At 35.1% G+C, this 12,955-nt stretch overlaps 1 protein-coding gene and 1 pseudogene across 1 annotated transcript; both read right to left on the bottom strand.

Moving 5' to 3' along the window:
• Window positions 1–4,751: 4,751 nt before the first annotated feature.
• On the bottom strand, window positions 4,752–5,411 carry LOC110760393 (auxin-induced protein 10A5-like). Its single transcript, XM_021962648.2, has one exon. The coding sequence runs from the start codon at window positions 5,357–5,359 to the stop codon at window positions 4,832–4,834; it is 528 nt and encodes a 175-aa protein (XP_021818340.1). The 5' UTR covers window positions 5,360–5,411; the 3' UTR covers window positions 4,752–4,831.
• Window positions 5,412–10,362: 4,951 nt separating this feature from the next.
• On the bottom strand, window positions 10,363–12,666 carry LOC110760384 (diacylglycerol kinase 1 pseudogene; annotated as a pseudogene).
• Window positions 12,667–12,955: the final 289 nt, after the last annotated feature.

Here is a 12,955-nt window from a genome sequence, read left to right as displayed (position 1 = left end):
GAGGCAACATCATGTTTATTCTTCATCAAATACACCCATGTTAAGCGAGTGCAGTCATCAATGAACGTAACAAACCAACGGAAACCATTTGAAGTCACACGAGCAGGACCCCATACATCAGAATGGACTAACTCAAAAGGTAAGGCAGCTTTATTATTACTTAAGGGAAAAACAGTACGGTGACTCTTTGCCATTACACAAGTCTCACATTTGAAGCTAGACTCATCACAGGAGCAGAATAAAGATGGAAACAGACGCTTAAGGTAGCCAAATGACGGGTGTCCCAAGCGACGATGCCATAACCAAATTTGCTGTTTGTCTTTGACACTGCAACGTTGAACAGTATTAACGACACGATCACGAACTGGTGCAGAAGGTAATGTCAAATAATACAACCCCCCTATCCGTTTACCATGCCCAATCACCTCGTGAGTCTTGAGATCCTGAAAAGAGCAATGGGTAGGATAGAAAGTAGCAGAAGCATTAAGTGTATCAAGTAAGCGACCAACAGATAACAAGTTACAATGGATATTGGGAACTAATAACGCACGAGACAAGGACAGAGTTGGGGTGAGAGAAATGGTGTTCTCGCCAGTAATTGGAGAGGGCAAACTATTAGCACTAGTTATATATGGATCACGGGTGTTACTAGACAACTCATCAAAAAATTTAGCATTATAAGACATATGATCAGAAGCACCAGTGTCAATTATCCAAGTATTAGAGCCAGTACCTGGACTAGAGTCAAACACGCAAATTTGCAGAAGCAGCAGCAGCAGCAACAATGAAATTATCACCCATGATTGTAGCAGAAACTCAACAAATCACGCAGGGTATACAACAGATCACAGCACATACACAAATATGGCAGATGCACGAAGACAACAGAGGCACAAACACAGTAGAGGCAGATGCACGAACACAGCAGAGGCACAAACACGACAGAGCACACAGCGGAACACGGCAAAGGCACAGACACAAGAACCCTAAAAGAAATTAGGGCACACAGTAGAACACGGGTGGGCACAACACACACAGGTCACCAGAAAGTCGACTCTGATACCAAGTCAAACAATATGAGTAGAATATTTTCAGATATATTTCATTCTCCGAAAGGAGGTATTTATAATACAGGTTACAAACCCTAGTAGGGTTTAATTAGGAAATAAGTGGAATCCTAATTACATAATATCTATACAAAAGGAAAAATAAATAAAACCCAAATAGAATAGGATATATTCTACTCGCCAACATAAACATATATATGTAAACTTATATATATATATAGAAATGAAGAAGAAAAAAAACGATAAAAGGATAAATATTATAGAGTTATCCGAACACATGTCCAAATACAAAAAAGTAATTTCACAACACAATAAAAATACAACTTCATAAGAGCAGACAAGGGAGAGGAAAATTATATGTGGAGTTATTTTTTTAAAATAGAGAAAGAAAATAGCGTGTGGAGTGTGGAGGCACGTAGATTGTGAGGCTTTTGCTATGACTTATGACATGACATACATTCTTACCTAATAATCACCTTTAATCTATGACCATATAGAAATGAATATTGTATGCCATTTCAAAATTGTTTTCATCAAATGTATTTAAATAGATATCATGAAAAGTCTTTTTAATAAAATATTTTTATCAAACTTAACTGGTTTATTTGTTAAATAGACCTTTAATTTTATGGATATACAGTCTATTAACTGTTTATTATTTGAAAATAGACCATTAATTACTATTTTATTTCACTTTCACTTGGTAAATAGAAATATTAGGGGAAACTAAAATGGTTAAGATTAGATAGAAAGTGTGTTATAGTCTGAACGTTTAATGTGTACATATTCCTATCTCCATCTTGTTTCTTTCCACGGATCATGTTCTTATCCTTTTTGAGTGTTTTTTGAGTGCAACAAATGTGGATATGGGTGGTCTACTTCCATCAATCAATATAATAGTGGATATCATTTCAACGCTACAATTCAATGATTTCTAAATTTCTTAGATGTTGAAACTTTCAGATATGGAGGAGGAGAAATTCATGAAGTATGTGAGAGGGAAGCTTCGAAAGGGCTGGTTGTCTTGTTGAGCAAGTTAGTATGGGGTAAGAATTAATGCATATTATGTTTATGTATAGGTGTTGCTGCGTTTCAAGTGTATCATAAGCATTAGCAACAAAAATAAAAATCATCTTGAATGACGAATATTAGCATAAGCTAACGATCTTCATCACAATATTACGAAAACAGGATATAAATTAAAATAAGGGAAAATGACAAAACAAACCCTATATAAAGATGCAAGACCCTTAAAAAACTCCGAGTCTCAAGTCATACACCCATATACATTGTATTCTTAGTGTGTGTTTACTAATCAGGAAATGGAATTCTCATCAAGAATTGAATTCCACCTATGGAGGATTTTTGCGTTTACTTCACATAAATGAATTAAAAAGTAAGTGGAGCCTACACAAAATTAGGAATTGAATTCTTGATTTTGGAGTAATTCAATTCTTGGATGGGAGGTTGTATTCTAATTCTTGGAGAACTAACCCATTAGGAATTTATCTTTTTTACCCATTATATCCTTACACAATTTTAAAATTTCCAAATTTGCCATCTACTTTAACCTAACAACGATGACATTTTAGTAATTAGTACCACTGCTACCCCAATTCCATATGGTTTAGTAAACTTAATAGGAATCTAGAATCTAACTTTTCTCAATCCATATGGTTTAGTAAACAACTTCAATAAGAATCCGGAATCTAATTCTTTTTAATCCAACTCCTCATCAATTCAATTCATCTAATTACGGATCAATAAACATGCCATAAAGTCTAGTAATAATGAAAATGGCAGCTTTTTCAAGGGCCAAGTTTGAATAACATTTGATTTTTGTAGCAAAGTCATAATCCATGAGGGAGTAGCATGTGTTAGTTATAACTTTGCAGCTCAGTGAAGAAAAAAAAAAGTAATTTCACAACACAAGAAAATACAACTTCATAAGAGCAGACAAGTGAGAGGAAAATTATATGTGGAGTTATTTTTTAAAATAGAGAAACAAAATAGCATGTGGACTATGGAGTCACATAGATTGTGGTGACGTTTTTGCTATGACTTATGGCATGAAATAAATTCTACCTAATAATTACATTTAATCTATGAGACATGAATATTGTATGCCATTTCAAAATTGTTTTCATCAAATGTATTTAAATAGATATCATGACAATTCTTTTTAATAACATATTTTTTTCACACTTAAGTGTTTATTTGTTAAATAGACCGTTAGTTTTTATGGATATACAGTCTATTAACTGTTTATTCCTTGAAAATAGACCAATTAATTACAATAGTGGATATCATTTCAACGCTATAATTCAATGATTTTCATGACAAATCATTTTAATATTCTTTGAGTATTTAGGATGCTTACCCTATTTCTAGTAATTTGACTCGGTGACAAATTGCTTAGGGTTTTTTTTTTTGGAAAGAGAATATTCATTCATAGAATCAAAGACGTACAAAGAACTACATGATACAATGGCCTCGTTAAAACCTTGCTAGGATAACCTCATGGGACAAACCCCAGAGCAGAAAAGAGTACCACACATGTTATGGACTAACAAGAGAGTCCAATTCAAATCACTTTGGACCATTACAATAAAAGAACAAATCAAAAACGAAAACTAACACATAGACCTCCGACGAGAACTGTAACTATAGACCAACACAGTAGACCCACATGAGAGGATCACATAACATCCCAACTGTCAAAAGAAGACTTCTATAAGCAAAATCATAGTTCTTTGACACCCACACAAACTGCAAGGCATACCATAGCATAAACCAGGAGAGAACACGCATGAGGAACACATAAACAACAATAAAATGACCCCTGAGAAGCACTCCACTTCAACTCAGAACCGGACAAAGAAAACCTCATATGACCAAGCATAGTTCTTTGGCCGGCGCAAAGTAGAGAAAAGTACCACATCCCAACAACTACCACCGGCGTCAACGTCGCTGCTGCCACCGCCGTTGAAACAAAACATCAACCACCAAGTATCACAACTCTCCTAGGGAGAGACACAATCCATCGTCACTACTATTGTTGTTGTCGAGACAAAGACAACACCAGCCACCTAGAACATTGCAAAAACAATCAAACAAAACAAACATACAAACAGACTTAGATCCAAACATATCTAGACTATCTAAGGAGGAGAAGGGGAGGAGAATAGGAGATAAGAGGAAGGGAAAAGATGGGAGAAAAAGAAGGGGAAATGAGGAGTGGAAGGGGAAAATATGCTTAGTTGTTGTTTGAAATATACAAGATTTCAATGATCTTACATTCAAATGTATCACTAATTTGAAGTGTTTTTCCCTAGTTTCAAAATAGATGTACATGTCTATGTAGTATTTTTTTGTGAAATGGTAAAAAACAAACGTAAAATTCTTTTTTGTTTATGACACAAAATTTCTTTACTTTTTTTTTTTTTGAGAGAATCATTTAGTCCAAACAAAATCAACATGTTTAAATCGAACTAGCAGCATAGGTTGTTCATCTAATTGAAATATTTCACAAACATTAAAAGAGGGAAAACAACAAAACAAACACAGTTTTTTTGTATATTTAGATCATTCAGTGAATGAGGAATTTTGATGTGTTTATCACCACAACACACTTAGTCGTGGTTCTTCAAATATTTTTCTGATTTATATTTATATAGAATTTCTCTATCAAAGTGCTTGAATTACAAATGTTTACACAAAATTAACCACAAACAGTGATAAATTAATGACCAAATATACATATTTTAAAATTGGTTTATCTTAAGCATTCTCGATGGACTAAGCAGCCTATAAGCACCACCATAACCGTTGTTAATACTCGAGCTTAGATGACGAGCCGGGCTACAAAGTATCAAAGAACCATAATTAACAAACCCACAATTTGGAGTGCCAACATCCTCCTCACTACTCTCCATCTCAGCCAACACTTTGACAAACAAATCCACATCACAAGGAAGCAAAATCGGCCCTTCCCAATTGTACCCGTATTCCATCTCAGCATCCTCCAACAACATCTTAAACAATGGGTGATTTGCCAATTCCGTCTTCACTGCAAACCGTTGTCTTTGAGGCCCAACATAAACCGAAAAGCACCCATTTGGAGCTACTTGGCCTTTGCTCTTCTTTCTATTACCGAAGCTGCAATGCCATGACTTGCTCTTGGTCAGTGAGCTGAGCTTGAACCCTCTGTTGCTGTTTTCTCTTTGTAAGCTGCATCTCCTCCATGCTTTGGCAATCAAGTTCTTCCTCCACTTCCCTTTTATGACATCCATTTTTGGAAGTTTTGCAGGAAAATATGAAGCTTTTTCTGGGTTGAGATGCAGAGGAGCAGAGTAGGGGATTTATATATTTGGGTAGGGTTGAGAACTTGAGATGTGAGGAGATTTATAAAGCACAAAGCCCCATGCCCATTTATACACTCCTAATAATACGGGAGATTGTCAACTCTAATGCGCCGATGGATTTGAAAAACGATGATGAGTTTTTTAAGGAAGTCATATGGAGACAATGGAAAGGGCAACTTCTTTTTTGTCTTCGACAGCAACACTTTGCTAGCTAGGCTTAGTGGAGAACAAGATAAGGGAAAGAAGAAAATAAAAATATAGCAATAATAAACTACAATATCAACATATGTTTGAATGCAAAATGAGTAAATAAAAGACCACTGATCATGGGAGAAAAAAATAATATATTTTGGGGTTTTTTTTAAGGTAAGATGAAGAATAATATTTATAAGATAATGGAGGATTTTGTCATATAGTCTATATTTGGAGTGAGCTTCTTGGAAGTCTTGTTTGTTAAAACCCATTTGAACACTTGGCTAGATGCAAACCCCAGATATGAATTTCTCCGTAACACATGGTTTTTGCGTGCAACAAGTTTTGCTAATGGTCTATGGTTTTTTATTATTATTTTTTATAATTATTTTAAACCGCAAGATGTGTCAAGCACGAGACAGATATATATGATGGGTTATGGGCAGCTGCCATCAAGTCGTCATACCCCTTGGTTGAGTAGTTGAGTTGATGAGTTCAAGTTTCATTTGGTTTCCTCACGGCTCGCCAAGTCACATGGTAATTTTCAGAGATGAGATGTATAATGACACATAAACCGAAAATCATTAATTTTTTGTTATATAATAACAATAATAGTGTAATGTTATGATAGTCTCTCTACTCATGGTATCAATGGTCACACACACTCCACTATATAATCACTCAATATAAATTGTTTACGTATTTGATTACGTTACTTTTACGGAGTGACTTTAAGTTTACATGACATAATATGTTATTCTAAGTCTCTCTACGCATTGCTAAAGTGCATAAATAACCTTTATTACGACACCTACATCTTGTCATTCTGATTTTTTACATTCCTTGATCGCGAGGTGGGTAAATGTGCCAATCAGAATTGATATATTAACTTGGTAAACTAAACATACACCCCCTTTCTGCCCATTGAAAGGTTCTTGACAAATTGTGATAGAGTGAAAAAAACTAAGGGTGATGATTTTCCCACTCCCTTCTTGTCAACTTACACTCCCTTTTGTTTTTTAATATTTTTTACTATAACAATAAAACGATGACAAAAAAGAAGTGAGAACACACAATTTCGAACAAAGGGAGTGTAAGTAAACAAAAGAGAAATGGGAAAATCAGCTCCCTAACTTAAATCGCCATTCTTAGTTGATTGGTTAATTATTTTCATTCGATTGCCAAACTGATATGGTAACACAAAGGTTAATTATTTTCATTCTTAGTTGATTGTGTGTAGTATTTAATTTGGACATGTTTGGCTGAAACATTCGTGCTGTAACGTCATTTCTATGAGTAGACAGGGAATTTCTACGACATGATTGTCTCTTACTGTATCAGCAACTTGCCCTAAATAACTTCCTTGGGTCTTCGTGTCTACCTCCCACTTGACCCAGATAGGTCACACATGTGGATAATTGAAAGTTTGCTTCCTTTGTTTATCTTTTCATTTGTTTTACTTTTTCTATTTCTTGTTGGAATCATTGAGCAGGTTTGATATTTTTTCCCTCCTGAAAGTGACTTGTCTTGATCAGTGTCAATGTATGTGCATGCGGTTGCTACGAAATTGCTCGGCCTTAGACAAGTCCACGAATTGACGCAAATTCTTTGTGAATTTCAAAATTGCAAACGGGCTACTTCTCGGCTTAGAATACTTAAAAATGAAGTAATTAAATATGAGGCTTTTTATTACAAGACTTAAAATGAGTTAGAAAACAAAATAGAGATTGTAAGTATGCAGAAAAAAACAAGAGAGCTGTATTACAAGACTAAAAGATGAATAATAAATAAACATTGTATCGTGTTTGTGTTTGCTTGGCGGAGGCTTCGGTTTATAGAGTTTTTGACCTAGGCCGTAAATAACATTTTATGATTTTTATTTTTATTTTTGTCAAAGTCATGAGGTTTCGAATATGAAATCATTAATATGCAAATTAAGATCATTTTTACTGAGCTACACCCCGTTGAAAAATAACATTTTATTATTGAATCATATCTCTAAGATAGCTATCTTAATTTTCAAGGGTCTAGTTTGTATCCAATGACCTGAAATTACATGGGCGGCTTACTCATTTTAAGAAAAATAATACTATATTAAGCATAGCACACATTTTCGTTTAGAGTACTGCTAAACGAACCTTAAAATTAACTGAGTACACCCTACAACCAAACTATTTATTGAATTACTAATTTACCCTAATATAAAAGGACCAAAAATGATATATTGAATTGTGAAACAAATATAATTCTAATAAGTACACCCCTACTCAATCTGTAAAGACAAATATTCTTTTTGAGTTCTAACTACAAAGTTTTACAAACAATTAATGAATGGTTTCTTGCTCTATAAAAGAAGTGTGGAACAATTTCATTTTACCCAAAAAAAAAGAAAAGGAACCTATAAAACTTTCATAAGATGATAGAATATATTTGGAGGGCAACAAGTTCAATCCAAAAATAAGAAATAAATGAAGAATATCACAAGGATTTACAAGAATCAAGCTTTGAATTGAAGGAGCTAGCAAATCTACTCCCATACCAGCTTACAAAATTAAAGATTTTGATAAATATTAAAAGAGGGCATGAATTTATGTTAAAAGGGAAACCAGGTTTAGGATTGGTATTAGAGTGTTGTGCGATAGAGTGTATTATGGTGTACCAAAAGTATTTTTCGTAGTTAAATATGGTGTACTTAGCTAATTTTATATTTTAATTAAAATATTAGGGTGTACTTAAATTATAGGACTCTTCGTTTATTGTCACGACTCACAAGATGATTGGAGGGGACCACCTCTTAAGCTTGCAACACCAGGTTCCAACAGCCACTTAATTAAGCTAATAGTCCTTGACCGGGCCAACAAAACAAAACTTGTTTATGGGATTTCAGTTACTTTAATATTAATTAATTTTACCGGAAGGCATGTCCTTCTGGAAATACTCATACATGTACTTAGAATAATGCAGTTAACCTTGAAGCATGCATGTACTCGTTGACATTGGGTTTCTGCAACCTTGAATATATATATTCGTCCATGGTTATTGTTTATCAATTGTATTATAATATATGTGGGTTACGTCAGTTAAGATAGTTTTTCCGTCACTTTACACTTGAGTTCTATTCCCTTCTCCGCATACTAGAGTAATTTAGAGAATCTCCGCATACTAGAGTAATTTAGAGAATCGCCTTGTGATGGAAAAACAATAATCTATGAAATGAAAGGTCATGTACTTGTGCAAATGGCGAAGCTGAAAAATTAAGAATAAGAATTATAAGAAATAAAAAAATTACAAATTGGTTCACTTTAATTCGAAGGTTTCCTTAACAATTGTGAAAGCATCTTCATGTTAGCTAGCTGGTAATAATTAATTTGTCAAACTGATAATCTGTAAACTAAAATACATTTGATCGATATGGTCCAAATTAACAGTTAAACATAACATGTGATGCCATGTTTGGTAAAATAATATTTTTCGTGTATAATTGAAGACCGTGTAGCTCATACCCCAGGGACAATTTCCTTATAATTTGAATATGGAATGGAGGCTTCAACTGAATAATAAAACATAATTTGATTCTTCATGACGTTTTCCAACATTTATCTTTGTTAATTTGAGCTCTTTCAAGCACAAGAATCATATGCATTGTTTAAACGCTTCCAAACTTGAACTTTATCAGGAATATTGGGAGGTTCTAAAACCATGCCAAAGATTCTGTGCTGCCGACAGACCCAGACTTGAACTCTATGAAATATTTTAATTTTCACAACATTACTGAACATTGATTAAATGGTATTATAAAGAGTACATTATCTACTACACGAGAAATACTTAAATGTAACCGTCACACACAACTATATACGTACCTATACAAACACAATTAAGCGAATGTTCAAGAACAGATTTGTAGAGTTAATACATTAACGTAGCCGTACATTGGAAACCATTGAATTTTGTTAAAACTCTTTTTGATTCAAAAACGGATTTGTAGAGTTTTCAATTCAATCGCTTATGACTCCAAATTATAAATTTTAATTTAAATTAAAATAAATTAAAAAGTATAGCCGCCCGGCTATACTATTTAAATATTAAAATAAATTTAAATAGTATCGCCAACCGGCTATACTCTTTTAAAAAAATTCTTAAAGTATAACCGCCCAGCTACACTCGTTAAATATTAAAATATATTTAAAGAGTAGCCCATTTCACCCTTCTACACACAAGGTTTGAGTCGCATTTCCGAACAAAGTGTCAAGACAACAAGATTTCTCAAGAACAAGCCAAGGAATGACTGATTTCAAGTCCTCTCCCGTCCCCAACTTGCCTGCAGTTTGATAAACTATGTATAGCATAATTAAGCATGCATAGTATTCTATTCTAGTCCGCCATCAAAACTGAGCCGAGCATGTAATTTCATACCCAACTGCAAGCCTTGTAATATATGATTTCTTCAATCCAAACATCCTCATAAATCAAAGCTGTAAAATGCAAAAACAATGCATAGCAGATGGTCTTAGTCCGTTGTGGACAAAACTGTGTGAAGTTCCCCTTCCATTGATGTTGAACATGGTTCATTTACAACCATGCTCCAACTAGAAGTATCCCATTAAAACCACAAAATTGAAAGATTCATGTGGTGATATGGTGGTATGCAACATGTCAATATTTCTGCAAGAAAGAAAAGGAAGATACAATCAAAACTTTGATTACTTATCTAAGCAGCAAGCAGCAAGAGGAAACTTCTAAGTCAGCCTCAGTGCCATTTCTTGAACAAGAGCTTGCTTCTGCACAGCACTTATTACATGGTTGGTCTCGGCATTCTCAAGAACATCAGTGATAATGGCAGCTGCATGACCAAGTGGCTCCTCAGCAGCCCATTGATAACTGACCCATTGACAATATTTTTCATAATAAACAACAAACCAATTGATAACTGACACAATACAACCGAGTAATACTAGGGGTACAAAACTAATGTGAGCTGATTTGAGAAGTTTGTTGGAGCCATAACTCAAGTCAATAACTATAGACATACTAAGAACCTGATAACCAGAAAAATCCAACCAAAATCCGGCACTCCAACTAACTACTCTGAGTGTATCCCATTTATAAACCAGATGATCACAAGGTAATATGATCACTTATTCGTAAACTTTGGCGATTGGAGCTGCTTCCCCCCGTTGATTTACAATTGCTACCTTCCAACGATCAAGAATGGTTACTGCAGCATGCTCTACGTGGTGCAAAACTGTGCAAAGGCCTCCTTGTCTCTCCATTGAGGCCAAACCACCTCCCCATGACAAAACTCTAGCCAGATCATTCCCCGTTCCGGCAGGTAGAATAGCAACTGTAGGAGGAGACAAAGTTTTGCTTTTCTATGGTATTCAGAACCCAACCAACAGTACCATCTCCCCCACAAACAAGAATTCTGAAGTGCAGCACCTTTCTAAATAAATAAAGACCCACCCCCGGTCCTTGTGTTGAGCTCAGCTCAAAAACCTACATGAAACACAAGCACATGCAACAATTAAGCAACAATATATGATATATCAGAAATAATAATAGAGGAATATAGGTTCACCAAACTCCATAGAAATCAACCGAGGAGAGAGCCCATCATGTGATGTTGATAATCATCAGCAATTAGATTTACTGTTAGGACTTCCTGATTCACTAAAGGACTAAACCAGCAAATCTTAATTTTTCAAACCCATGGAGATTTAAACGTTAAGCCTTAGTAATAACCTTACTTGGCTCATTTGAAAAGAAAAGAAGGGAAATCTTTTTTACACTACAAAAATTTAAACCTTAAACCTTACTTAAAAATCTCACTTGGCTAAACAAATGAAGGCAAATATATTTTTCCAACTAATCAAGATGGTAGAGAAATCAAACCTGAACAGGATTGAGAAGAATATTCAATCGTCGCCTCAGTGAATTCCTAAAACCTGAGAAGAATATTCAATCTGGTGACAAATCAATCAACTCGTATTTTTGTTTCATCCCTAAAACCTTGGACTCAACCTTCTTATTTATTGCTTGACGAGCTCATTTTGAAACTAGGCTTAGAATCCAATTTCCTATCTACATCACCATCTTGGTGCTGCAAATCCACATCAAAGTACCATTACGGTTTTCCTCAATTTCATGAGAACCATTAACAGCTTGATGAGTATCAGCTGTGCTTTCTGTGGACATATCCCCAGTACTACCACTATTTCCCGTGTCAACAGAGGTTTCATTTCCATGCTTGGACTTCTTGCTCTGACTCCTAATAGTTGCACGTACTGAAGATGCTATCTCATTGGCCCCCTGAGTAATGGAGCTCAAAAATTCACCAGCGGAAGTCTGGCTCAGTTCCTTTACATAAAGAGGGGATGGGGATAGAATCAACCTTCTGAATGGACCTAAATCACAAATATCACCTGTTTCATTGGACCTGCTACTGTGGCAATCCACATGAACCAGTCTTTGACACCACGAGCAGCACCATATTGGGGATCCACCAAGAAAAGACCCACTACATGGCTCTTCACAATAGCTGCAGAAAGAAGTTTCATCAGGTTGATCTGTTATCTCATTCCAACGGACAGCCCATTGGTGCATCACATGCTCATACCCCATCATGCATACACACTTGCAATCCTTGTGCGCACTAGAAAAGCAGCTTAGGTGAGCCGCTGCACCACAAATACTGCAACGGGGACTAAAACTGTCTGAAGCTATCATAGGCCCAAGAGTTTGAGAAGGGATCATGGACTTTAAGCATACACAGCAATTCAAGTTCTTTCCATGAGATACCGATTCTTAAACCCAAGTATGAGGAGCTATAGGAACTTTGTGACGTGCCTTTGGATTTTTCTTTGACCTAGCTATTGCCTTCAACCAACTTAGATTGATATTTCTCCTTCTTTGGAATGCGGAGTAGGCTATAGTCAAAATTCCAACTAGAGCAGTGATAAGGCGAGACAATAAAAAGGCGATCAGTTGGATTCTTGTTGTTCCAATTGGGACAAAAATATATCAATGTCACCATCATCATCCATTCTGAATGACTACTTGTTTGATCTACATTCTGTTAGCTAAAGCTATGTTTCCTTGTTTTATGGGAACATTGTTTCCATGTTTTATGGGAACATTGTTTCCTTGTTTCATGGAAACATTTGTTTTCTTGTTTGTAGTTGTAGGACTTGTAAAAATATGTTGTAAGTAATAGAATCAAAGGAAAATTAGGTATTAGACATAATTAACTTTAGTAATTTGGATATGGGACATTATGTATTTTGGTTTGGGTTTTAATACCCATAAAAGAATAGGTATTTTAGATTAGGCCAA

Source organism: Prunus avium, chromosome 5, assembly GCF_965620075.1.
Source record: "Prunus avium chromosome 5, drPruAviu1.hap1.1, whole genome shotgun sequence".
NCBI lineage: Eukaryota > Viridiplantae > Streptophyta > Magnoliopsida > Rosales > Rosaceae > Prunus > Prunus avium.
This window is presented reverse-complemented; position numbering and strand designations above follow the sequence as displayed.